This window comes from Fundulus heteroclitus, unplaced genomic scaffold (assembly GCF_011125445.2).
Source record: "Fundulus heteroclitus isolate FHET01 unplaced genomic scaffold, MU-UCD_Fhet_4.1 scaffold_42, whole genome shotgun sequence".
Lineage (NCBI taxonomy): Eukaryota > Metazoa > Chordata > Actinopteri > Cyprinodontiformes > Fundulidae > Fundulus > Fundulus heteroclitus.
Window position 1 is genome coordinate 2084728 of NW_023396835.1, and position 27707 is coordinate 2112434.

General features: G+C 40.7%; 3 protein-coding genes and 1 long non-coding RNA gene across 4 annotated transcripts in view; 1 reads left to right on the top strand and 3 right to left on the bottom strand.

The window, feature by feature from the left end:
* Positions 1-27707, bottom strand: part of LOC118560306 (trichohyalin-like) — a 190389-nt gene that overhangs the window by 80173 nt on the left and 82509 nt on the right. The gene's annotated exons all lie outside the window — the stretch shown is intronic.
* LOC118560357 lies at positions 59-3233 on the top strand. The gene is made up of 3 exons (XR_004929278.1): positions 59-148; positions 3039-3100; positions 3192-3233. It is a non-coding gene; the product is annotated as an uncharacterized LOC118560357 (long non-coding RNA).
* On the bottom strand, positions 7712-9374 carry LOC118560331 (tripartite motif-containing protein 16-like). The gene has a single exon (XM_036131272.1). The coding sequence runs from the start codon at positions 9372-9374 to the stop codon at positions 7713-7715; it is 1662 nt and encodes a 553-aa protein (XP_035987165.1). The 3' UTR covers position 7712.
* Positions 21180-23084, bottom strand: LOC105935445 (tripartite motif-containing protein 16-like). The gene has a single exon (XM_036131258.1). It carries the CDS (start codon positions 22860-22862, stop codon positions 21180-21182), a length of 1683 nt encoding a protein of 560 aa, XP_035987151.1. The 5' UTR covers positions 22863-23084.

Here is a 27707-nt window from a genome sequence, read left to right on the forward strand (position 1 = left end):
TCTGAGTAGTTCTACCTCACTGTGTCATACTCAGCGTTTCCGGTTTCAGAACAGGTGATATCAGTCAGGTAACTAAACACAGCGTCCGATCAACCAGGAGGTGAAGGCGAGCAGGAGCATGAAAAAAGTCCTCCTGAACGCAGATAAGGTGATTCAGTATGAAAACGGCAGGAAACAAGAAGCCTGGAAGTGGAATTTCCCACGAGTGGAGTTAGAAACCTTTATGGAGAATATTAAACCATAAGAAACAATAATATTGCTGCGGAAAAGGCGAGTTGGTGGCAGAGAACAGCTGAAAAAGTCATTGCATGAGTGATATGAGAGTTATTTGATGGAGAATTACAGCTGTTTTCTCACACTTCACTCATTTAAACCACAAAGGGGGGTTGATTAGAAAAGGCTTTGGAAGGACAGCGTCACTTTATATTTATCATATAGGCTATATGTATATTTTATATATATAGCCTATTATATATATATATATATATTGTATTGTATTTATCTACAGTAAATTACTGGCACCAGAGTTTCCAGCTGGTTACTTTACTATTTACAGTCAGGTTACTGTATTCTATTCACTGTTTTACCATAATTCTATTATAGCTTTTCTGTAATTTTATGACAAATTGACTGTAATATTAATATTTCACAGTAATTCATCGCAACATTAATTTTATTAAATGTTTACTGTAATTTTAGTGCAACTTTGCTTTAATTATATTAGGTTAATTATATTACAGTTTTATTAGATGAAATGTTTAATGTAATAAAATTAAAGTAGTCCTGTAATAGAAATACAATAAAATAATTTGGTATTGCTAGCTGATGAAATAAAATGTCAGTTTGGAACTTTCTGTACCAAACTCTCCAATTTTATACAAAAAAAATACAAAAACATTTTTAAAATTGTTTTATTGACAATTTAAAACCAACAAACTGCAGCATAACAACAAAAACATGTTTTACAACAACAACATTTACTTTTCACAATAACTGATCTCAAAACATTGCGATTGATAATAAATACATAACCCACATGATATTATATTAAACTTTTTATTTTTACACATACATTTATTATATTATAATATAAGTGTATATTATCATATACTCTTAAATATATTATTTTTACACTTACATATGACACTTAGCCTTCACAATAAAAGGTATAAAAGGGTAAAAATTTCCAAACTATCAAACAAAGGCACAAGAACAAGGTTTTACAAGTCTTTCATGTAACCTTCAGTCAAAATGCTAAATATCTTTATCCTTATAAAGGAAGAAAGGGATCCAACACAGTCAAGCTTTAAAATTGGAGGTTAAAACTTAGTGAAGACCCAAACAAAGCCAACATAAGTATTGAGTAGGGCCTGTTCCTGAACACCACCAGAAACCATCAAGGGGTCGCTAGAAGATAACCAAAGGAAAAATGTTTTATCACCACATGACATTTTCATTAAATGTAACTGCATTTATGTCAGTTAAAGAAAGACAGGATGAGAAGGACAGATATGTGGACGGACAATCCTTCTCTGACCTTCCCTTATTGTAGCTATCTCCCTGTCCTTCTGTTAGAAATGGACAGGATAGACAAGGAAAAAGACAAAGTGAGAGAGACAGAAAGACACACAGAGACAAAGAGGGACAGAGAAAGACAGACATAGAGAAAGAGAGAGACAGACAAACTGGGATAAAGACAGTCAGAGTGAGAGAGACAAACAGAAAAACAGGGCCAGAGACTCTCAGAGACAGAGAAAGACTGAGAGGGGGACAGACTGTTTTCTCTTCATCTGTCCTCCTGTTCATGTCATGGACAGGAGGACAGATGAAGAAAACAGATTGTGTGTAAATGTGTAATTTGACCTTTTTAGAAGTTCCCCTGATAGTCCATCAGCTTGCAAAGCAGAGTGGAGACATGTGGCTTCACCGCTGCCTGTTTCCTTTGCTCCAGCCGTCCTGTCTTTAATTTGTTTTTGATTTGCTTTTGTCCCTCTGCCTATGGACACAATGAGATGATGTGTCCACTGTCTATAGAGATATTTCTAGGGACATCAGACAGAGAGAGGGATGGCAGATACATCCCTACATCAGTGACATAGAGACGTATCTGCTACTCCTCAGGCACATCTTCTGTCTCTGTCCACATGCTATGTCTGCAGACACCATGCATTTCCCACCCTTCTGACTATAGATGTAGGGCTAGCAGATACTGAAGATGTCAATTTCTCTCTGGACCTTCCATCCATGTGTCTATAGACAGAAGACTGGAAGATACAGACACACTGAAGAGTATATTGTGCATATGCTACTTACCAAGGTCAACAAGTTGTGGACTTAGGGGCAGATTGTGTGTTCCTTCAAGATCTGCAGCTGTAGCTCACCTCTAAAAACATCACAAGGTCAGACAAAGTCGTAGATTAATGGCACATCTGACTTTTGTATTCTTCCATCTGCATAAAGCAGAAGTCCTGATCTTCTGGGAAATGTGCGAGGAGAAGCTGGCAACCATGATCCCAACCTCTTCATCAGCTGACAATCTATTTTTAATGTGTTCATTTGTTGGTTTGTTCCTAAAGAAGTCAATAAGGAGAGAGGGCCACAGTCCTCCATTGCACCGTTGAGTTGATTTTGTACATTAACACCAGTAGGTTCTTCAAAAATGAGAAGTGAGGTGCTTCTGCACAAACAAGTATGACCACTTGTATTTAATTTCTTTAATAGGAGGTTCCTGTGTCATTTATATGCTCTCTTTGTAAATAATAGGTTTATTTCATTAGAGCCCAGACATCAGCTCTGTCTGCTCCACTGTGGCCGTACTGGTGATAAATGTTTAGCAAAGTCTGTCTTTTGTCTTCTAATATATCATCACTCTCTGAAAGCAGTGGCTCAGGTTGCCCTCTGGTGCCTCCATAAGTCACTGCTGGCCCTCTGCTCTTTGTCATCTCAGCATTTTCTGAAATGCCTCTTGAATGTCGTCAGCCTGCTGTCAGTGTGTTGTTTCTATTTACATGTTCAACCCGTGTTTTAATTTGTTTCAGTGAGGAGTAGCATCTCACTTCATAATGGATCCTGGGTTGTCATAATCTGCAAAACTCTTTGGGTATTGTTTGACTAGTTTAAGAGTTTAGTCATATTCTTTTAATTTTTCCTCATTTCATCAACTAGAATCCTGATCATTTTTCTACCAACAGGTGGGAGTGGTCTTTTCCCACTTGCTCCTGCAGTTCACACATGATTTGGCATTTGGTCCCAGGGAATCTGAAATGTCTGGCCAACTTGAAGGAGCTGATGAAGAGGTTGGTGGATTCACAATGTCCAAACCAGTGGAGGATGAAGGTGGACTTCTTAGTGGAATATTGTCACACACATTTTTTCCCCAGCTGACAGAGTAATAAATCTTTTTTTAGTATTTAATTTTTTTCTTGTATAGCAAAGAACATTTTCTGAACTTTTACCACAACAGTACTAAAAACAATATGAACAACAGCAACAAAGCAGTCATTAAAACTGACCAAATGTATTGTTATGAACCTGTCTTGAAGTTGTCAAGCAGTTTGGGAGGAAGAACATGTGACAGGTCTGCTCCAGGAGCTCCTTCAGCGTATTTTACATCCTCAATGGTTTCTACCCCCCAGCTAACAAGCTTCTCCACCAGCTTCTCCATCTTCACTTGAGGAAGTCCAGGAAGGGCTTTAGTAACAGACATCTGAATTTCCTGCGCAGAAACTGCTGACATTGTTCTAGAGAAGGAAAAGAGTGGTGAAGAGCAAGCACTGACAAAGCACACAGTTTATACATGGGTAATGGATAGTAATCCAAGAGTTCTTCCTGAATAACACAGCACAGCATTTTTGGTGTTTTTTGGTAAGGCCTTGATCACTGAGTGTTACAGAGCTGTAGCATTGTGTTAAGAAGTAAACAGAGTTTGCTTTAAGTAGAATAGCTTTGATTTCTCCAAAGACAATGCCTTCCTCACATTGATCCTCCACAAGAAACCTATTTTTCTTCTACGTTGTCCCTTTGACTTTTGCTTCATGTGAAATCGGACCAGGCTGGCAGTCTAGACTGGCAAGAGCATCTCTGATGTCATCATTGTAATCAGCCAGATCAAAATCAGTTCCCCTTTCAACAATTACAGTAGGTGGCAACAGGCTGCCAGCACTTCAGGAAGCCTGAAGGAGCCCATGCCTTTCAGCACAAGTTCTTAAAGTTATGCAGTTTTCTTGCACACTGTTGGAAATATGTATGTTTGCTTTCAGATCTAAGCGTCCACAAGTGAATGAGTGGCCCAGATTTACAAGTCAGCTCTGGATAATGAAGGACATAGTGGTGCTTTGGCCTCAGAGAATGGTCAGGAAACAGTTTCTTTCTATAGTACAAGTAATCCTCTGTCATCACTTTTAGGTAGGCAATCTGACCTGATGAAATAGCTGCTGCACAAATGAACTCTTCCATTTATCGTAGCTGTAGAACAAGCTGCCAAGCGTGGTTCCTCAGCTGAGCTTTTTATTTTGTCTCCAATTAGGACACGCAGCAGTCTGAGGAAACACCAGTTCTGAGCTGCATGTCCTGCAAGTTTTTCACTGCTGGGGTTGACTTCAGGTGGCTTATCATGTGCATCATTTCCAAGGTACCTGAACTGATCAATTCTTCTGTTCAGGTCCACATATGTAAATTGTTTCTCAACTTTTACAAGATGTTTGGTGTAGAGGGCCAAGTCATAGGAAACAATGCCTTCAAGAAGATCATGAGCAATGCATGGGGGCAAGCCAGGGTTGCACACATGGACGTTTGCTAGCTCATTGAACAGTGAGTCAAACTCGATTTAAATGGCCAAATGTCTGCTAAACTGAGGTAGACTGCGAGGAGTTTGTGTTTTTTCTTGCCTGAGCCCAAATGGATTAACGTCCTCAAATGATTCCTGATACAGAATCAAGCCAACAGACAATGGGTCAGTTTTGAGCAAAGCATTCTGGGTGATTAAATTGGCATCCTTGATATCCTTATTTTATTTATTTCTTTATTTGTTTATTTGATAGGGACAAGTAGGTTTCATGAGTCATGTCACACACTATAACATTTTAGCTAAAGCTAATTCTCAATGCCTGTCCCCAGTTAGGATTTTACACAAAACACAGTGACTGTACACAAGACACAACAGAACAAATTACACACTAAAACATCACAGATACAAGATCAGGTCAGTTAGATTATCAATGTTCACATATCTGACCTTTCAATAAAAAAGTCTTTAAGTTTATATTTAAAAAGGACCCAGTTTGACTCTCCCTTCAGTTCTGCAGGTAATGTATTCCGTGTTTTGGCACCTTGGACAGTGAAAGCTGATTGTCCGAAGGAAGTTTTGCGTCTGGGTACTTGACAGTTTCCACTGTGAGCTCCTCTTGTGACTGAGCCCACAGCTCTGAGAGGAACTACACAGTCACTCAAAACCTCAGGGGCCTGATCATGCAAGCAAAGTCATATTTTGGAAAGGTACTTATACTTTTACTTGACTCCGAGATTTAAGTACTTTATACAACACTGGTTCTGCTTTATTTCTAACATCTGTTTTCAGATGACTTTTAGCGCTCGCTTGGAATTAAATCACTGGTGTCATCCATCAGTATTCTGCAGAAATGCAACATCTGGCCCTGATTTTCTCCAGGTTGTCCTTTATGGAACTGATGGGGGAAAGATGGCGTCCTTTAAGGGTGCTGCTCTTCAGTCAATGCTCACATTGTTCCCTGTAGAATCCAGCGGGACATCAACAAAACCATTGGTCTGAGTCCAGGAGTCTCTGGCACCGTCCATAGTTCTGACAAGGATTATGTGTGCAGACAGGCGGCTTCCTGGAGACATGGATGGAAATCCTTCCACCACTAGTTGACCAGAAGCACCAACTCCATGAAGCAGTTCTGACACAAGTTGCCTTGTGTGCTGTGGTGAAACCAATCAGTTTCCAGCAGAACTGGTTGAGCACCACCGTTCCACAAAAAGCTGCAGAAGAACAAGTTGTGTCTGCCAATTATTTTAAAGCCACATTTAAACGTCTTTGTGAGGTTTTCATGCAGAGATGGGCTGTCCACTGTCAGCTAGCGCTACAGATTGTGCTCTCCGGACTCAGCTGCTGAGTTTTATAGTAGCTGGTGAATATCTCAGCAGTCATTGGCTCCATCTAAATAGCCTTAAAGCTATAGTTGGTAATGATGGAGAGCTAGCATGATGTGAAAATGGCATCTCCTCTGAGATCCACCTCCTCCTCCCCTTCTGTCAGCGCTCCATTCAAAACCCCCAGCAGAAGCCAGCAGGGAAGAGGAGAGCTGACTCAACCATTTCAGCACATTTTGGATCTCAACCAAAGAACCTCATGTCCGAATCAGCTGGAAGGAAACTTCTCCTTGTCCTCTTCTCTCTTCTTCTTCTGCTAACACGCTATTCAATTCAGTTTTATTTATATAGCAACAATTAACAACACATGTCCAACAAACAAGTGGGAGAGCCTAGGCCCACCCAGGCCCACCCATCAAGGACAAATACACTCATTTCATAAAGATTTTACTTCATTTAGTTCCTTTTTGCAGTGAATATTGATGCATTGGTACAGGATGGTCTATTTCTGGGCTCATTTAGACAAACTATATTTTAATCAGTCAAACTTTATTTATTGAGCATTTTTCAAACAATAAAACTGCTTATACAGAAATGGAAATAAGACTTTTCAGGGTTGGGACGGTCATGCAGTCACGCCGCTGCAGTACTGTGGAAGGTATGTTTATTTAAATAAAAGGTAACTTGATAACTGCTACAATTATGATGTGATCTTGGTAATATTTCTCTCAATAAGCAGCAGTGTAACTTCAAGTGCCTCTGTTGTGCTTTGCTATGATGCTCTGCTTAGCAGCCAAGGTTAGGGCAGTTAGAAGGCCAAGTTTTTTCAGCTCACTGCTGTGAAAATGCTCATGTTAGGCCTCTTTCTAAAAGCTGACATCTCACTAAATTCAGACGCTTCATGGATTTAAAAGTTGCTTTTGATGGGAGTCAGAATAGAAAATTAAGCTTTTAGAAGCTTTAGCTGTTAATTTAGACTTATGTTACGGTTACTGTACTGTCCACAGAGGTGGGAAGTAACTAGTTACATTTACTCAGTTACATTTACTTTGGGAACTTTTTGAACAAGATGTACTTCTTGGAGTAGTTTCTTTGTCCGTAAATACTCTTTTTCAGCTTTCATATTTCCTTATGCACACATATATCTTATCGTAAAAATATAACAATTACACATTATTTAGTTTTACCTGGAAAGATTCCTAAATAAATCAAATTAATTGACATGATTCCGAGTAGTATGTGATTTATTTAGATTTTAACACAGAAATAAAACTTTTTTTTTTTATTTTACGTAGAAATAGTTTTTGAAATAATTCAAATTAATTCTCATGATTCTGAGATATGTTTGATTTATTTAAACTTTCAACAGAAAAAAAATAAATCATTTAAAAAAAAATATTCTGGTGCTGATCAGCCGGTTTAGAAAACAATGCTGAGAAATGAACAAACCCAACAGAACCAGAACATCAGTTCTGAAGAAAAACAAGTGCTGACAATCTTTGACTATTGATTTCTGAGCAGTTTAGACATAAAACAACGACCATCAAGAAAATAATCTGCTGGAGATTTAAAATCAAACTCACTGAACCTTCAGCGGATTCTGTCTATTTGGGTTTACAGAACTCAGCAGAACCTCCATAACCAACCCAAACTCCAGCATGTAGCGGCTGAGTGAAGGTGGTCTGGACTCTGTGGAGGAGAGTCATGGTTTCAGAGACGCTGTAGAAGGACAGAATACCTGCTCTGTGATCCAGGTACACTCCTACTCTGGAGGAACCAGGACCTGAGATGGAGGTCCAGATGTTGTTGTGACCAAATTCATAACCTCCTTGGTAACAACTTAATGCCCAAGATTTGTCATTAGCTCCAAATCCACATTTTCTCCCTTCTCCTGCTCTGCTGATATTCTTGTATGCGACTGCTACATAAACTCTCTCTCTCCTCTCCACCTCCCAGTAACAACGTCCAGTCAGACTCTCTCTACTCAGAACCTGATAATAATCAGTGAATCTGTCTGGATGACTAGAATAAGACTGAGGTTGATACATTCTTGTCACCTTCCTGTTCTCCTCTGATAGTAACAGCTTCCTGTGTGCTGTGTTTGGATCCAGTGTGATTTCACATGAATATCTCAAGAATCCAGCTCTGCTCTCTGGTTCTGGTTCTGACAGTGAAACATCCACCTCAGTGAGTCTCAGTGAGATGTTTGTCCATGCGTCTCTCAGGATGTCCTGTAGTTGATCTCTGAGCTCTGACACAGCTGCTGTCACATCCTCAAAGTAGCTCAGAGGACGGATCTTGATGCTGGATGAGTGTGTAGACTCACTGAGTGCTGACAGTGAGGGGTAGTTGTGGAGAAACTGGTTGTGATCCTCTGTGTCTGAGAGCTGCTTCAGCTCAGCGTCTTTCCTCTTCAGCTCAGTGATCTCCTGCTCCAGCTTCTCCTGAAGCTCTTTGACTCGACTCCCTTCAGTTTCCTGCTGGGATCTGATCTGCTGCTTCACATCAGAGCTTCTTTTCTGGATGAGACGGATCAGCTGAGTGAAGATCTTCTCACTGTCCTCCACTGTTTTATCAGCAGAGTGCTTGATGGCCTCCAGCTCCTGTTGAAGCAGCTTCACATCTTTCTCTCTGTCCTGGATTCTCTGCTGGATGTTTTCTCGTCTCACCTCCAGCTCTCTCTGCCTCTCAGTCCTTTCTGCTGCAGCTGACACTGTGTCGTGGCCTTTATGTTCATCCATTAAACAGATAAGACAGATACACTTCTGATCAGTACGACAGAACATCTTCATCACCTCATCATGACGAGAGCAGATGTTCTCCTGGAGGTTCTTGGAGGGCTCCACCAGCTTGTGTTTCTTAAATGCAGCTGAATCATAATGGGGCTGAAGGTGTTTCTCACAGAAAGAGGCCAGACAGAATAAACAGGACTTGATGGCTTTCAGTTTTCTTCCAGAGCAGAAATCACAGGCCACATCTTCAGGTCCAGCATAGCAGAGATCAGCAGGAGCAGCTTGGAGTCCAGTCTTCTTCAGCTGCTCCACTAAAGCTGCTAACATGGTGTTTTTCTTCAGAACGGGCCTCGGTGTGAAGGTCTCCCTGCACTGAGGGCAGCTGTGGATTCCTTTCTGATCCTCTTCATCCCAGAAGTTTTTAATACACTTCATACAGTAGCTGTGTCCACAGGGAATAGCCACCGGATCCTTCAGTAGATCCAGACAGATCGAACAGGACAAGGTTTCTCGGTCCAGCTGGTTCTGCTCCATTTCTCCTCTCGGTCACAGTGACTGTGTGAGTTTCATTTCCTGAAAACAGCAACAGCTCTGAACTCTGATCTACGAATCACGTGTCAGAGCAGAGAGGCTGCAGCCAATCAGCTTTCAGCTCTAGCAGATGTTGCTCCACCAGCTTCAAGGTGTGTCTGAGAGCAGGACACAGAGTTCAAAGGTCGCATCATATTCATATCAGTTTAGTTTGCGAACTGCTGATAATGCATCTTTTATAAAACCTGTAAAATTTTTACACAACTCTCAGCAGACAGAGGAGCTGCAACCAAACGTGTCTGGTTGAGAGCTGGTAGAGTCTCTTTGGTTGAGCTCCTTGTTTTTCACTCAGCTGATCTGTTTCACTTCACAAATTAAGGGTTTATTCACACTACCACATGTTGTTCGCTTTTAACGGACCAGAATTTGTTTCCTCCTTGGTTTAAACCTTTTGTTCAGCTGTGAATAGCTGAAGCGAGCTCTGGTCCATATCAACCAGGCTGAGGCCCACTTTTTCAGGAGGTCTTGGTTCACTTCCAAACAAACTCTGGTGGTTTCCTTCTGGTTTGAATACGAAACAGCCTCGACCAAACCCAACTACAGAAACATACATCAAAGTAGTACTGAAATCACACCTGATCAAATAAGCTTTAAATTATTCTATCATAACTGTTCAGAGCCCTTATCATTTTTGTGTGTTTTTATCACTAGCTAAATCCTAATGCGTGGATAAGTGGGTATAGACAATAGATGGATGCTCTCTGGTGATAAAAGGTTGAAATGGACCTTTAAAGGAGAATCTGTGTCACTTCTTTTTAAGGTGGTCAGAAAATAAATGCTTCAGGGAATAAGGAATAAACTGTTCATTCTTCTTTTTGCTAGCATTTAAAACCTTACAATTTAAAAGCAGAAAGCCATAACTACAGCCAACATAAAAACAAGATTGTTTTCTATCTCAAATACTTTATAAGGTGAAATTAATCTTGTAAATAATAAATCACATAAATGAAGATAAGGTTCTAAATACAGAGAGTACAATTTTTTTGTATCAAACTTGTTTTCTTTTATTTTTCCAACATAAATCACATTCAGTTTTTTGAATTTCTCTCTACATCCTCATTCTGCTCATTCACACCCCACAAGATCTGCATCATTCAGAGCCACAAAAAGTGATTCAGAAAGATCTCATCACTCCCTCCTGAGTTCCTTCGACATGCAATGAGCCACAAGAAATCCACAAGCTGGAGGCACTAAAAGATCCTCAGTCGGATGTTTATGTTTTTAGATATTCATGCATATAATTTTGAGACCAGCTGCTGAAAAAATGACAAGAAAGCAACGGAAACGTTTGAAGATTAAACAAAGGAACACAATAGATTCTAAAACAGGAAGTAAAATAAATATCAGCTTCTTGTTTCTGAACAGCTGTATAACCTCCTGGCTTTAAACAACTGTTTTGATGTCTTCTAGTCAGCTTTTTTGCTACATGACAGCTCTGAGAAAGGTCCAGTAAAGCTCTAGTTAAGGTCCAGAATATTGATAAAGGTAGAACTGCAGGCACAGCCAGCAGCAAACACACCCCTGTAGGAACGCCCACACAGTGCTGCAGTTATACCATCTGAGAATAATATCCGCTTCAAAAAGGATAATGGCAACATTTTAGCCTTGGTTTTCCTGGATCTCAGCGCTGCAGCTGACACGATGGACCATAACATCTTGCCAGACAGGTTGAAGGATTGGGTGGCACAGCACTTGTCTGGTCGGAGTCCTATGAAGGGGATAGGGAATGTTTTGTGTCTGTACTACAAATTGGAGCAGAAAAATATAATAGATCGAACCTTGTCCAGTTCGATCTGTCTGGATCTATTGAAGGATCCGGTGACTATTCCCTGTGGACACAGCTACTGTATGAAGTGTATTAAAAACTTCTGGGATGAAGAGGATCAGAAATCCCCAAGGTTCAATTCTGGGTCCTCTGTTGTTTAACATCTATTTGCTCCCACTTGCTCAAATTCTGAAAAAAACAAAAAACAAAAAACAAATATGTTACCAGAACTATGAAGATGACCCACAAATCTATATAACTGTAACACCTGGAGACTATAATTCAATTCCAACAATGATTAGATGCATTTATTAAATTAAATAGTGGATGTGCCAGAATTGTCTTCAATTAAATGAGGATAAAACAGAAATAATAGTGTTTGGAGCCAAGGAAGAAAGATTCAAAGTTAGCTCTCATTAAACCAATAAACCAATTGTCAAGCTAGAAATCTGGGAGTGGTTCTGGACTTAGACCTGAACTTTATCACAGTAGTACAGTCAGCCTATTATCACCTGAAGAACATATTGAGGATTAAAGGACTGATGTCTCAGCAGGACTTAGAAAAACTTCCCCTTACTTTTATTTTTAGCAAGACTGGACTGTGGTAACAATGTTTTCATGGGTTTCCCCCCAAAAAAACCCCATCAAACAGCTGTTATTAGTTTAGAACACTTCTGATCATATAACTACGTTTCAGATTTTAAAATCCTGCTGTTTTTTAATAAATCCCTGAATGGTCTGGGCCAAAATACAGCTCTGATTTCCAGGTCCATTATGAACTAACCAGAACCCTAAGGTTGTCAGAGTCATGCCTCCTTTCTGTACCCAGAGATACAACAACACGCTGTTGGGACATAAAATGGCCGATCTGACTACAGCTCCGTTTAGGACCCCAAACTCAGCACCGGTAACCACTCCTCCGAGATGATAAAACGCAGTGTGAACACAGGCTCATTTCTTCCACTGTAAAGGGGAGAGCCCCATCAGCTGAAGTTTCTCACGTGTTCGAAACGGCGGTCGACGCCTTGCTGGACAAAGCCGCAGCCACTTTAGCTCTTGTTGTTGGTTTTACAAGAGAGGTCCTGGACTTTAATTAGGTTGGAGTGCACAACCAATGGAGAATAAGGAGTTACTTCCACCTTTACCGTTGACAGGCGAGGTGGTCTTTTTTCTGTTTTGGCCGAGTAGTTCACAAAGACCAGTTGGACCTGTCCTCCGTACAGGTTGGAGCCGACCCATCTCCCCTGCTGCCAGAGAAGGCCAGACGCAGTAACGAGACGTCACGACCTGTCTGATTTCTCTCAGAGCATCACCAGGAAAGAAGCCCTTTTTTTTCTTATATGGAAATAAGTTCCTTTGCTTGGGCAGATATATTTAGAAATAGGCTTAATGCCGATGTTTTTACTCCAGAGGAAGTCGTTGAACTGTCTATGAATGTTTGTGACTGAATTCAGGAGATAAGCTGCTTACTGTAACGGTTACCGCTGGCGAACCCGAAATTCAGTCAGACAGAGTTACGTCAAAAAGGGTTTATTGAAAAAAATATAAAAAATACCAGGAGACGCATTTGGTTACCAGTCTTGAGCCGATGCAGGTGGACCATGTCAACAAACTAAAAGAAAAACACGCTGGCAGGGCACGAGTGAGAAGATGTGAAGCGCTTTGAAATGATGAGATGAAGTATAATGTGATGTGACAATGAGTGGGTGAGTGAGGCAGGCATAAGAAGGCTAGGGAACAGGTGATTAGCACTGATCAGTGGCAGCAGGTGGAACTGGTCTAGGCTGATGACTGAGCTGACTGAAGTTTGGACAGGGAAGTCCAGAACGGTTCAGAACAAACCAAAACCTAAATCATGACACTGTGTTTCTTTTATTTGGTAACTGTAAAGCTATCGTGCAGACGGTTTGCTATTATTGTGGATTGTATCACTTTGAGTCGTCCTATACATGAAATGTGCTATACAAATAAATCTGCATTGCCTAAGCTGCTTGTGAAGAACATTTCTCTGCTTGGTACAATAGCTTAAGAAAGCTTTTGTTCTCTAAAAGTGCCGCAAACTATCAGTAATCTGTCATTTTAGGTTTCATCAGCAGTACAAACCCTGAGGCATGTTCATTTAGCAGCCAGACAATTCTGTCTTTCTGGCTGCTCCCAGCCTCACCTTCCCTCAGTTCTTCCTGGTTCTTTTAATTATTTGCAAGATTCCCCAGGTGTTGTTAACCCCTCAGCTCCTCTCTTTGGATTTGGTTTGTGTTGAAACTAATATGGGGCCCGCTCCTTTCCATTCCCCCTGGCCCGTCTCACAGTTTAAGATTTGGTAGTAAATGAGAAACCATTTATCAGAGGCAAATGTTTAAAATACGCATATTTCTTTCTTTTGGAAATCCAAAGAGACAAAGAAAAACTTACAAGCTTAATTATAGTATGTTACCAATGTCCTTCTCTCCAGGCGTGTAAGCTCCTTTGTCTGGGACCACATTCGCAAACCCATCTTTTATCAGACTGACTAGCCCCTCCCGATTAGTTTGGGGGTTTTGGGCGGAATAAATGTGGCTCTAGGTCCTATCTGCTCCCAAAACAAGGAGACTATTCTGTAGAAAGTCTTCATGAAGTAAGGCTGATTTAGAACCCAGATGACCCATCAGGAGTCAACCGAGATGACCTCAAGAACCATAAAATAGCTTTCAGACCTTAAAACAAACACACTGTGAAGCTGTGGATGTTCTTTTTCCTCAGAGGGCAGACAGTGTTTGGAGACCAAAAGTAGTAGTGTACCTGGATTCATAAAAATGCCTGATATATACTGTATATATATATATATATATATATATATATATATATATATATATATATATATATATATATATATACAGATTGCAAACAATCATCCTGAAACATTTTTGCCCTAAAAAGTTACAAAACTTCTGCTCACATAGGATCTGACATCACAGCCCCTAGAGGTTTAAAAAAGGAAACCTCTCCTTATCTTCTTTGCAGCTGCTGCTGTGATGTCATCTCTCTCTGTGGAGCTTCTGGAAAAATAAAAACACCCACTCAGACCGGGTGGAACCACCATTTGTTAAAGATCTGACCTGGCTGCAGTCACTCTAGGTTCTTTTTGTGAATAATGTGATGTTTTTATTGTAGACTTCTGTAGTAATAAAAAGACTTTTGAAACTGAAACGATTTTTTTTTACCATATTTAATCTAAAAGGCAGAGGGATGTTTACAGCTTCAGTACTGGGCTTTCACACACAACAACGTGACGGGCAGATTTAGGGACACCACAGAGAGCCCCGTTCGTTCCTCACACAGACATGAAGTAGGACCCATTGTGGACACCCATTCAGGGGCGTTCACTGTATGGTCCATTTGCCCCTCAGATTATAACCCCCTTATCTCTGTGTGAAGAGATTTTGGATATTAGCAAGTAATATATATATATTATTGCATATACATAGAAATTGTGCATGAAAATCAACTAAATCAAAGAAATATGAGCAATTTGGACTGTAAGAATAAAGTGTTGGCGTGGTCAGAGAATCTGACTGTATGTAAAACTCTCACATCTCGTTTTGGAGCATAAGGAGGGGATGTAGAGGACTTTTATAGTTATTATCCACATTAGTAAACAGTTAAATAGGTCAAAACTAATGAACAATACAATGAGTACAGTGCTTTAAATTCTAAGAAGTATTTAACATCGTTAATAGTTGACATTTTTACACTGTGGTCTCCTGTTGACTCCAGCTCAGCCTTTCCCTCCGATCTTCCAGACATGCTGGTCCTGAAGCTCCACAACCTGGGATTATCAGCACCACTCTGGATCAGTGACTTCCTCACTAACAGGATCCAGGTGATGAGGACGGGGAAACTCACACATATTCAATGTTATATCAGTGGGTCTATAAATTTCAGGTTTGTGTCGTCTTTTCCTGGTTTGACTATAGCAACAATGGCTGACTCCTTCCAGCTCTGTGTTCAGCCGCTCTAAGATGACGTCTTTGGAGGATTAACTGAGGTGGTCCATCTTTTCCTGGTGCTGTGCTCTTAGTCTTTATGACAGCTCGGTTCTGATCAGCTTTGTTAAATGGTGTGTTTAGTAAGTTATCAGTTTTATCAATATTCTTTTTTAAGTTTTATATTTCAGCTTGTTACTTCCATTTCTTTTTGTCAATCACTAAAGTTATTAATCCTACTTAATGTTTTTGCCAATAATTCAGCTTTATCTTTTTAAATATTCCTTTATCTATATTTGTTATTGGGTATTCATATTCTTTGCTATTTATCATTTTAATCACTTCCATATTCTGTCAACTTTAATTTCTTTCTTGATTGTTTAAGAGAAGTTTGTCCAATATTTTCTCTTTTATAAACGAGGAGGAGGAGCCACCTTCAAATCTTGTAGCTCTCCAACATTACCAACTATAGCTTTAAGTAGAGCAGTTGATGCTAAATATTAACAGAGGAAACCAGCAGCTGCTCTACAGCGCTCTCTGGTGTTCACCTGAAAAAAACAACAACACCACACAACCTTTTGTCCTGACAAACTGTTCAGTTTGTCAGGACAAACTCCAGTTTTTTTCTCTTTATCACCACCTTTTTCCACATTATTTAAAACATTTAATTCTACATCTCCACAAAGTATACTGGGGCTCAGGTATCCCTCATTGTTCATCTTCTGGCCTGAATTTGAGTATTATTTTAAATTCCTCCCTCACTACCTTTCTATGAACAACTCTGTCTTGATCCAAACTATTTTCCTTCAATTCCAGTTTACTTCCTAGACTATTAAACAACCTCCATCCACCTTCTTGTCTCCTCCACGTTCTCAGCCTTGTCTCTGGCCATTCCTGGGCTCCAATCCTCAAATATTACATCATCCTCAGCTAAACATAACAAATAACAAATATATACAAAGAGTTAATAAATGACTAAAACTATTCCTCAAAATAATGTACAAAAGCAAAAAATATATATTTTTCAGAACCTCTTTCCTTCCTGGGCTTTTGGTTAATGGGCAAAATATTACAAATAAAAGTACAAATTCTAAAATATTCTTTGTTTCTTCCTGGATTAAATGCAGATTCTGTCTCATAATTATTCTCAGGAGATCAACATAAAAAAGTTTGAACAAATTATTTAAATCTTCTCAATTCTCCAAAAGTGAAGGAAATCCACTTCTAGATCTTGTCATCTGTTTAACCTCAAGAGAATCCCTCAGACGTAATTTTGCTGTTGATAATTAAACTCGTTCATTTAGTGACGGGGATGCTGAGTCGACAGAACATCTATTTTATGACTGTGTGTTCAGGAAAGCTCTGTGGGAGGATGTGCACCACTGGATTTCCTCAATAGTCCAAACTTCCTTTTCTAAAAGTTAAATTCGTTTTTTTGGACCCCAAGAAGAGAAAAAACTTTAGAATCGCTTAAATTGAATAATTTCTTTAAGTTCTTTCTAATAACACATTCTTTATTTAGTATTCATTAAATTTATTATGTATTCTCTCATTTCTATATTTGTTTTTCCTTCTATGTATGGGATCAGCAGAGATTGCACTATTTCAGGTCAGGATCCTATTTGAGATTGATGCCATATTTGTTATAAATGATAATCATTAATAATAATAAAATATTTAAGAGAAAAAAAGAAAGAAATTGTATCCACTGCCATGTTCCAAGCAGTCCATCTGCTGAGTTCTCCTGGACTGAGAACACCTCCCACCTGGTGAAGAAGGCCCAACATGTCTGCAGCCTTTCTCTCAGCTTTAATGCTCAATCTTCATCAGGCTGACGCCCTGAGTGCAGCAGCTTTAACCTCCTCTTCCTCACTGTTTCCAGGAGGACAGCGCCCTCTAGAGCATTTGAAGGGACATTGATTTAACATGAAAATTCACCTGCTGCCTTGAAAATACAAGTCCATTAGAAAGTGATGTTTGTTTAAATTTAGAAATTAAAATTAATCAAGCTGATTTAAACAGCAAAGGAAAAGTTATTTAAACGTTGTTCTTATAGTTCTAACATGTTATTGATCTTGAATTGCAAGTTGTTTAAACTTAATATTGGAAGTTAAACCAAATTATAAAAGCAGAAAAACTGTCCTCGCCCAGATTAACCAGCACACATTTCTGGATTGATTTAACACAGTTTTTAAATTGAACACTTTTTGTATAATTTAACTTTAACTGAACAGAGCTTGAACAAAGTGAAGAGACGTCATCCTTGACCGTTTCAAACTGACCGTTTAACCAAAGTAAATATTTTCTTTAAGGTGACAGAAAGCAGAAACCTCCAGAGGCTGGACAGAGAAGCTGCTCACATGAACCAAGAAGCTCAGAATCTGCTGTTGGCCTCAGCTGTTGTAAAGGCTTTAGTGGATAAATCTGCTGTGGAGGATTCCTGATGTGATACCTCTGCTCTTCTCAGATTTATAAAACTAGACGTAAAAACAAAGATATGTTCATTTCTAAATTATCAAAGCTGGAGGTCAGAACAGTGTTTGCAGCTTTTTAAAATCAGTTTTTATCTTTCTTTGGTGAATGTGACAAATGAGTAAAGAGCAAAAACCTTCAATAATTTGAACAGAAAATAATTAAACAGGCTGAGGATTGTTTTCATAAGGCTTTATATTTTTTATTCTTTTACAGCTTCTATCTAAGCATTTTATTTCTGAATCCATGAATCCAAGCAGAGCTCTGGTCTGGTTTAACGTTCATGACTCTTTGAAGGAAGTCAAAAAGGACTTCATCTGGTGGAGATCCTCCAGGTCAAGGCAGCAGATTGCTCCCATGAACAAAGGTGTTGGGAACATTTCTGAGGTCATGGAGGCTGATCTTCTCCTCTAGCACCACAGCCATGTTAAAGATGTCCAAAGGTAAGTTGTCTGTCAGAGGGCCGTCGTCAGCAACCAGGATTCCAGCCTCCATTCCCTCCATCATCTAGTCCAGGGTTTCTCCACCAGCCTGATAACATACAAACCCAAATGTTAAGAGACAACAGTGGAGGATGAGATAGAGTCCTGTCTGTGATTGTAGCCTATCATAATATCATAATAACTCACCTGAGCCTTTTCAAGACTCATGAAAACTGTCTGGGACAAATGTTTGAAGACGTTTAAGGGACAAAAAGTCTGACTTTTTGATGCAAACTTTTTAAAGATTCTCTAAAACCTTTAGAAACCCTGTCAGTGTCAGGGCTGTGTGCTATTTGCAGTCAGGTCTATCTGACAAGCTCTACACAGTTTTTAAAGCTGTAGCTTTTGAATATGACATCATCTCTGATGAACTCAGAAAGGAATCATGGTGTTAAATGTAGTATGCATAGCACGAATAGTGTCTTAGATCACAGATCTTGACTAGATCAGAGGAATCTTCTGACAGACCAAGAAGGGCCGCCGTCTTTCTGTTTTGGCATCCTGTGAAAAAAAGGCAAGGTTAAAGGAACGATCCTCCAGAGCGAGAGAAAGATCTTTTTGACCTTCTCTTGAACTGAAGAACACTGCTCAGACTCCTCTCCTCCCTCGCTTCAGTAGCTGCTTTGTTCAGGTCCTCCAGACGTAGCACCAAGGCATACACACTGCAAAAACAGAACTAAGAGTAAGTAAAATGTTCTTAAAATTAGAGTATTTTGGAATATTCATATCAATAGAATAAGATTTTTGCAATTAAAATAGGAACAATTCATCTCCATCATCTTATTAAAAGTGCAGTATATCTAATTATCTTATTTTAGGGGTCAAAATACTCATTCCAATGGCAGATAATCTTATTTATCAGCTCAAATCTAGGACAAAAACACAAATTTTAAAAACATTTTACTTATTTTTAGATCCGTCTAAAGGTCCGTCCATGAACGATTCCAGCAGGTCTTTATTGACAGCTCTGCTGAACTCTGCACTCAGCTGAAACAAAGATCAGAACATTTTATTGCATGAGCTGTCAGGGTGGAATGACCACTGATAAATCTGACGGCAACAAAGGAGTTTTCCATCAGTGTTCAAGTAACAAGCTGTGAGCTGTTGCCAGCTTTGCCTGTCTTTCACTGAAACAAAGCAGGCCATCATTCAGGGACAGCAGAGATGGAAGGTTCATCAGTGATTATTTCTTTCCTTCGCTGTGAGAGCCCTGCAATCATCAGTTTGGGCAGGAGCTGTTGAGCTGCTTCTTTCTTCTGCACATCAACAAGCTTGCTTCCATGATCCTTTTCCTAACTAACATCAGTTTGTACCTCAGGTTGCTCTAGCAAGCAGTTGATGTCACCTTTTTTTGATGTCTTGAACGACTTGTCCCCCTCTGCCCTCTTTCCTTTATGAACTACAACTTCTGGAGCTCCAGCTGTCATCCTCCTCTGGCGGTAATTACCCATCTTGAATCACAAGGTGAATACCCAACAATACCCTCACCCAGGTGCTGGGTCCTAACCCGCTCTCCAAACCTCAGAGTGAAGAGGAGGTACGCTTACCGCTCACACCCAGACCGCCCCTGCGTCCCACTGGCTTCTAAAATTCTTTTGTCTTGTTTTGATTTTAAATACACTTTTAATTTAATAAATTCCTCTCTGTGAAACAGTTTCAGAGTTTCCTTGCTTTTTCTCCATTGTCGCCATTTCACCATGTAATAGCCAATCAGCTGATCTAATTTTAATCCACAGTAACATTCTTGAGGTGCTTTGCATCAACCATTTATGGTTGAATCTGGGCGTGTAGAGGCAGAACCTGAGGAGGAACCAGGTACGTAAACCTTCAGGTACAGCTGTGATCTATAAAGGAAAACTGCACTTTAGAAATCTAAAAAGAGTTTTTGCCGTATGCCATATTCTGGTTGTTGTTGTTTTTTTGTAGTACATAAACTTTTACCAGGGATTCTTTACAATGTTTTATAAATCAGGGCTTTCCCCTAAATCCATGCAGAATGCCTTTTTTCAATGGACTCAAACGGCTTCAGCAAAGAGGGAGTTTGCTGTGTGAAGCAACTTTAGCAGCAGATCTGCCTTTGTGTCTAGTCTCAGAACTAGAAGCAGACAGAAACTCAGCTTAGGAAAGATTTAGCAGCTATAAACAGCTTTGTGAATCGGCCCCAGTTTGTACCTCTGTCTGTGAAACAACCTTCTTCTCATCAAACATGTAGAAATCCAGCTGATAATCCAGATATCCAGATAAACACGACTAAAGAAAAAAAAATTTCTGTTAACTTCAGCAGCTGAATGTCTGGATGGTAATAATAATAATGATGCTAATTATGAGTCACTGCTGATTTATGATAAGGTGTTACTGTTGTTCAGCTTCTTTGCTCTAATTTGTTAACCGGGAATAAAATGATTCAGATGATACATTTTCCTTCTGTGTAATTCACTGTATAATCAATATGTTTCAGAATCAGAGAAAACTTTTTATCTGCTGCACTTCTGCTAGCAGGAAAAATGCATCATCTGGTGATGAGATCCAGGGTTCAGTTTTGTGTTCATCACCTGCAAAGGTTCAGTAAATGAGAGCATCTGAGATCTTAGTTGTAACCATGAAAATGGTGATTTATTTGGGAATATTTCACAGACATGCACTTCTTTACATACATTTTTGTTGTCATGCTCAATTTTTAATTAACATTCATGATGAAAACTGAAAGGGATGTTTAACTTCCCTGAACTTCTAGAGATTTAATCAACATTTTGGGAGAAAGATCAATCAAAAGATCAAAGAAGCTTCTTCAAACTTTAAAACCTCAGTAACATTTTTATTGTTGAAGAAATTACCTTTTTAAATAAATTGAGTTTTCCTCCTGTCACCTCATTGGCTAGAAAATGACCTAAATAAACCTGCAAAAAAAGAACTGAGAAAGGTTTATATTTTAACTATAAGAGAACTATTGTTGCACAGAAAATTACTGATGAATGACGTAAAAACCTGAACACAAAACAGAAAAAGACACTAAAATGATTGAATAAAAAACTTAAGAAGGAATCAAACAGATCAGAAATATTTTAGTTTACTTGAGTTTACAAAACTCTGCAGAGTTACGAGAAATGGAAAATATATTGTTACAAACAAAAACTCCAGCATGTAGCGGCTGAGTGAAGGTGGTCTGGACTCTGTGGAGGAGAGTCATGGTTTCAGAGACGCTGTAGAAGGACAGAATACCTGCTCTGTGATCCAGGTACACTCCTACTCTGGAGGAACCAGGACCTGAGATGGAGGTCCAGATGTTGTTGTGACGAAATTCATAACCTTCTTGGGAACAATACAATGCCCAAGATTTGTCATTATCTCCAAATAAACATTCATTCCATCTTCCTCCTGCTCTGCTGATATTCTTGTATGCGACTGCTACATAAACTATCCCTCTCCTCTCCACCTCCCAGTAACAACGTCCAGTCAGACTCTCTCTACTCAGAACCTGAGAACAACCAGTGAATCTGTCTGGATGACTAGAATAAGACTGAGATTTATTCATCCTTGTCACCTTCCTGTTCCCCTCTGATAGTAACAGACGACTGTGTGCTGTGTTTGGATCCAGTGTGATTTCACATGAATATCTCAAGAATCCAGCTCTGCTCTTTGGTTCTGGTTCTGACAGTGAAACATCCACCTCAGTGAGTCTCAGTGAGATGTTTGTCCGTGCGTCTCTCAGGATGTCCTGTAGTTGATCTCTGAGCTCTGACACAGCTGCTGTCACATCCTCAAAGTAGCTCAGAGGACGGATCTTGATGCTGGATGAGTGTGTAGACTCACTGAGTGCTGACAGTGAGGGGTAGTTGTGGAGAAACTGGTTGTGATCCTCTGTGTCTGAGAGCTGCTTCAGCTCAGCGTCTTTCCTCTTCAGCTCAGTGATCTCCTGCTCCAGCTTCTCCTGAAGCTCTTTGACTCGACTCCCTTCAGTTTCCTGCTGGGATCTGATCTGCTGCTTCACATCAGAGCTTCTTTTCTGGATGAGACGGATCAGCTGAGTGAAGATCTTCTCACTGTCCTCCACTGTTTTATCAGCAGAGTGCTTGATGGCCTCCAGCTCCTGTTGAAGCAGCTTCACATCTTTCTCTCTGTCCTGGATTCTCTGCTGGATGTTTTCTCGTCTCACCTCCAGCTCTCTCTGCCTCTCAGTCCTTTCTGCTGCAGCTGACACTGTGTCGTGGCCTTTATGTTCATCCACAGAGCAGAGATAACAGATACACTTCTGATCAGTACGACAGAACATCTTCATCACCTCATCATGACGAGAGCACATGTTCTCCTGGAGGTTCTTGGAGGGCTCCACCAGCTTGTGTTTCTTTAGTGGAGCCACATCATAATGAGGCTGAAGGTGTTTCTCACAGAAAGAGGCCAGACAGACTAAACAGGACTTGATGGCTTTCAGTTTTCTTCCAGAGCAGAAATCACAGGCCACATCTTCAGGTCCAGCATAGCAGAGATCAGCAGGAGCAGCTTGGAGTCCAGTCTTCTTCAGCTGCTCCACTAAAGCTGCTAACATGGTGCTTTTCTTCAGAACGGGCCTCGGTGTGAAGGTCTCCCTGCACTGAGGGCAGCTGTGGATTCCTTTGTGATCCTCTTCCTCCCAGAAGTTTTTAATACACTTCATACAGTAGCTGTGTCCACAGGGAATAGTCACCGGATCCTTCAGTAGATCCAGACAGATCGAACATGACAAGGTTTCTCGGTCCAGCTGGTTCTGCTCCATTTCTCCTCTCGGTCACAGTGACTGTGTGAGTTTCATTTCCTGAAAACAGCAATAGCTCTGAGCTCTGATCTACGAATCACGTGTCAGAGCAGAGAGGCTGCAGCCAATCAGCTTTCACCTCCAGCAGATGTTGCTCCACCAGCTTCAAGGTGTGTCTGAGAGCAGGAAGAACAGGGAGGGTTATCAGGTTTTACAGCCTGCAGAATAAGGAGCAGGGCCTCATTTATACAACATTGTCGGGAATCTATACTAAAAGTGTACATACACCAAGAAAAAAAAATATTTTTCTCACCTTTCTTTATTTTGTAAGCATTTAATTTTGAAGGGTTCAGCATTGTCTTCCGGCACAAATATCCGGTTATTAGAGGTTTTGGTTGAACTTTCCAGTAAATCTCAGCTGAAATATTGTGGGAAGTTTCTGCTTTCCTGGCGAGCTCTGCAGAAAATCTTTCTTTCTTTGCTCCCATCAAAACTAATCAGTTTTAATCCGTTTAAAGCTCAACAGACGCTGATTGAGATGCTACAACGGTGACATCTGGTGGACGCTTTGCATAATTACACCTGAAAATAATTCAGCCATTTAGAAAAAAATCTGTTTATTTAAACAACAAAAACAAAAAATATATTACAAAACGAAATAAATAGTTTTTATAGTACAAAACAGATGTTTGATGGTTTTCTGCTCAGTCTCCAGGACAGAACAACACTCCCGTCCCGTCTGGAAGAACAGAACCTGCTGAGGGCTCTGGGGCCCGTCCCGTCAGGGACGGATTAAGGGTAGTCTGGGCCCCTGGCAAGGAATTCGCCGAGCACCCCCCCCCCCCCCCCCCAAAAAAAAAAAAGTTTACAAACTATGCTATTGTGGATTGTGAATACATTGAAGCGGTCGCTTTACGTCTTCACGGACAACTATAGCTAGCCTGGTCGTGGCACATTAAGCCACTCGTGTCGCAACGGAGTAGCCAGAGTTCAATGAAACCTAGCAGAAATACTAGGTGCAGCTGTATGCACACAATCTCAAACGATGTAAATTCAAAAATGCAAAGAGAATTAAATTGTTGAAACTAAGCACTACAGAAACACTCTCAATAAATTCAATGAAATTACAGTAACAACTTGCTAAGGTTTAGACATGGGGTGTTAGCTGAAGTGCACTGTGTAGCCTAAAATGTTGTTGGAAGGTGGGCTTGGGTTAGCTTGTCAGAGAGATGTTGTAAAAAGTGTGTCTTAGCTTGTCAGAGAGACAAGTTATAAAAGCTATGAAGCTATGAAATCTAACCTAAGATATAATGACACACACTACCGGACGCAGTCGCATTATATTTCTGGAGACTTTATTGCTAACTAGTGCTGCCATGGCGGGCATATGATAAAGGAAACCATATTGTCCTACCTGAAATCATTGTGGCTGCATTAAATCTTGCTATTAGCTGTATGATCCATTTGTCTTCTTGCCACACATACTATACTTACTATGTTTAAATCCTTGACTCTAATTGTACGTTCATTACATTTTCTATTCACTATTTTCTGCCATCTACACTTGGCAAGGCAAGGCAAGGCAAGGAAGCATGCTATAACAGAATAAAACAAAAAAACTAATAGGCTACCCGTCGCGCTTTTGCGCCGGTGATCCAATAGAACGCATCGCGTGACAGCCTGCATGTGTCACGTTTTAAAAGAGGGGAGAGTTTTGATACATTTGGAAAATTCTAATTTGCCATGAACCTATAAATGGAGTTCCGATTAGATATACTGTCAAGACTTTAAAACGAGAAATGATAAACAACCTTTCAATTAACCCTAACCCAGGCATTAATAATCCATTGTATCTAACTTTTTTTCTACTCTTCCTTCTTGCAAAGACATCCACTAATTCATCAAAATTAAGCTGTCTAACCAGGTCTGATTCAATGGCCAGAAGTGACAGGGAGTTCAAGCGGTTTTGGCACATCATAATCCTGAGTTCATTCTTAATACGACTCAGTTTGGAGAATAACGCTCCCCTTCACAGTTTGTATTAGGCACGGTCAAAAAAAGTTTAAGTGCTATGTAGACATTCGGAAAGGTTGACTGTAAATCCAAATCAATCATGGTTTTGAGCATTTTACATGGACATTTTTCTTTTTCTGATATGAATGATTTGTATTGTATCAGTTCATTTGCCAGGCTCATGTTCAAATCTGAAGGGTATGCTGCAGCGAGTGAGTTAGCCTTTAAAGAGAGCTCGCTATTGGACATATTGTCAGGCATGAAAAGAACATCAAGTGTGTGCGCAGGATCTGTATGAAACAGCACTTTTGCATTCATGCCAGAGTTTAAGACCGTTGCTCTCTCTTTACTCCAATTTATTACACATCGCACTTGGTAGAGCACTTTGTTTCTCCCCCTTTTTTAGCCCCGGTTGTTACTATGGTAAAACACAGGTCTCATTTTTTCAATTAACACCTCACATCACAAGTGGCACATTTGTTATTTGAAGTCTTGTCATTGACGACATGTCTGAGATCCATGCTGAGATCCGTGCAGTTACAATTAGCGATGACACTACATGTGGATCGATCTAGAGTCCACCTCTTTTAAGCATACTAGCTGGGATCCATGAGGGGCCCACTAAAAGCACCCTTACCCGGAGCATGTGGTAATTCAGAGACCCCTGGTAGGGGCTCTCGAAATCAGTCAGAGGCCCACCACACCATCCATTGTCATAAGGCAAAAGCAGGGCTAGGGGCCCTGGTAGTCATAGGGCCTGCTGAAAATATCCTCCACCCCTTATCCATTTACACAAGGGACCCAAAAGCAGGGCAAGGGCCCTTCCACATCCACTCTTACCAAGGTCCCAGGGTGAGGGTGCTTTAATCAGGGCCCATGGCTGACTAGCAGGGCCAGCTGTGGAGCCCGCTAAAAGAACCCTAAGGGCCTGTGGTTAGTCAGAGGGCCCTGGTAGGAAGTACCCCCCCCCCCCCCCCCCACCCCCACCCCAACCCTCAAAGGGCCCTTGGTAGCCAAATGTGGAAATGGTTGTTTATTTTACTAGGGAACAAAACAAAGTTCACGAATTCAGTTCAATAGTTGTTAAAAAATATATCTGCCATTTATGTGCTTTTAGCTTTCTTCCTGTATGGAAAGTTTTTCAAAATTAGAAACATTCTACTGACCAGAAAGTAACGCTTTATGTTAAAATAAACATTTGGGTAAAGCAGTTTGTTGGTCTTAACTTTTTATTTCAAGTGGCGTTAAAAAGTGTAAAGTAGGAACCCTGAACTAAGTCAGGGATGGTTTCCAGCAGGTCTGCTAGAACGGTTGTGGGTTGAAATCCCAGCCCAGCTGGAAGGAAACGTGTTGAGCAGCTTGATGAAGCCTTCTGCTCTTCCTGCGCAGACATTACTTTGTCTCCATTCCCTACCTGGCGTCCAACCCCGGCGAGCAGTTCTACATGTTCACCATCATCGCTGCCTGGCTCATCAACGTGGCGGGGCGGCCGTTCACAGAGCCCCAGGAGTACGACGAGCCCAACGCCACCGTGTCCAACATCCTGGCAGAACTCAGGGCCTTGGTGAGTCCATCATGCTGGACCTGGAACGGCGCTGAGTTGCTGCAGCAACGGCCATTTAAAGCCATCGCTGTGGTTTCTGTCTCTGCTTCTTAGCTGAAACGCTCCAGCTGGGGGTTTCTCACCTTTTTCAGCAAACGTCTGCTTTTTATCTGCTGCAGTAAATCTGCTGAATAAGTTTGCAGTGACGGTGAATGAGCTGCTGAATGGATGAAAGTGTTGAAAGAGAAGCAGCAGAGATGTAGGGATGGTCTCTCCCGTCTCTGTCAGGGTGTCCAGGTGGACTTTCCTCCCTCCAGACTGAAGTCGGGCTCAGGTGAGCACGTCTGCCTGGTGCTGGACCACCTGGCTGAGGAGGCGCTGAAGAGGAGAGGCTTCACCTTCACCAGGTTCTCCCACATTTCAGCAAAGGAAACAAGCTTCAGTCAGATTGCTGCTTTGCTGACTGCTCAGAGACACGTGTGTGTTTCAGTAGTGATCAATGCTGCACCAGAGGGTTGTTAGGATCCTGAAATAAGATAAGATAAGATAAGATAAGCTTTATTGATCTCACAATGGAGAAATTCACTTGACCCATCGGCTCAATAGTCAAAAGTCAGAAGAAGGTGTCAAAGTAGGTAAGTAGAATCAGTTAGATACAGTTATACAGCTATATATAATTCTGTACACTCCTATGTATAAATAGGTTATTGCACATATGTTATTATAGTTATTGATGCAGCTATGGTGCATGGTTGCAGTAATTACTATAATGGTTACAGTTATAAAGCAGCGAGTTTGATCAGGTAGCAGCAGGAATGAATGACCTTTATAACATAATAATATAACACAATAATATAACACAGCACATTATTGCACATCGTTACTGCAAAACACTTGTTACAGTAATTGTAACAGTTATACGTATAATCCAGAGATTGAATTCACATGAGTTGCATATTATTGTACGTTACTTATAACGGTTATGGTTACTATGATATTGCAGCGTTATATAATCTGGTAGCAGCAGGAATGAATGACCTGCAGTAGCGCTCCTTTTTACAGACAGGATGTCTAAGTCTGGAACTGAAGGAGCTGCTCAGCTCCTCTACAGTCTGGTGCAGGGGGTGGAAGGTGTTGTCCATGATGGATGTGAGCTTGGACAACACCCTCCTCTCAGCCACTTCCTCCACAGAGTCCAGAGAGCAGCCCAGGACAGAAGTGGCCTTCCTCACCAGCTTATTCAGCCTCTTTCTGTCCCGCTCTGCGCTGACAGGAGCCCAGCAGACGACAGCGTAGAGGAGGGCTGAGGC

Coding starts and splice junctions, on each gene's coding strand:
- LOC118560331 (XM_036131272.1), bottom strand. CDS start 9,374: ATGGAGCAGAACCAGCTGGACCGAGAAACCTTGTCCTGTTCGATCTGT.
- LOC105935445 (XM_036131258.1), bottom strand. CDS start 22,862: ATGGAGCAGAACCAGCTGGACCGAGAAACCTTGTCATGTTCGATCTGT.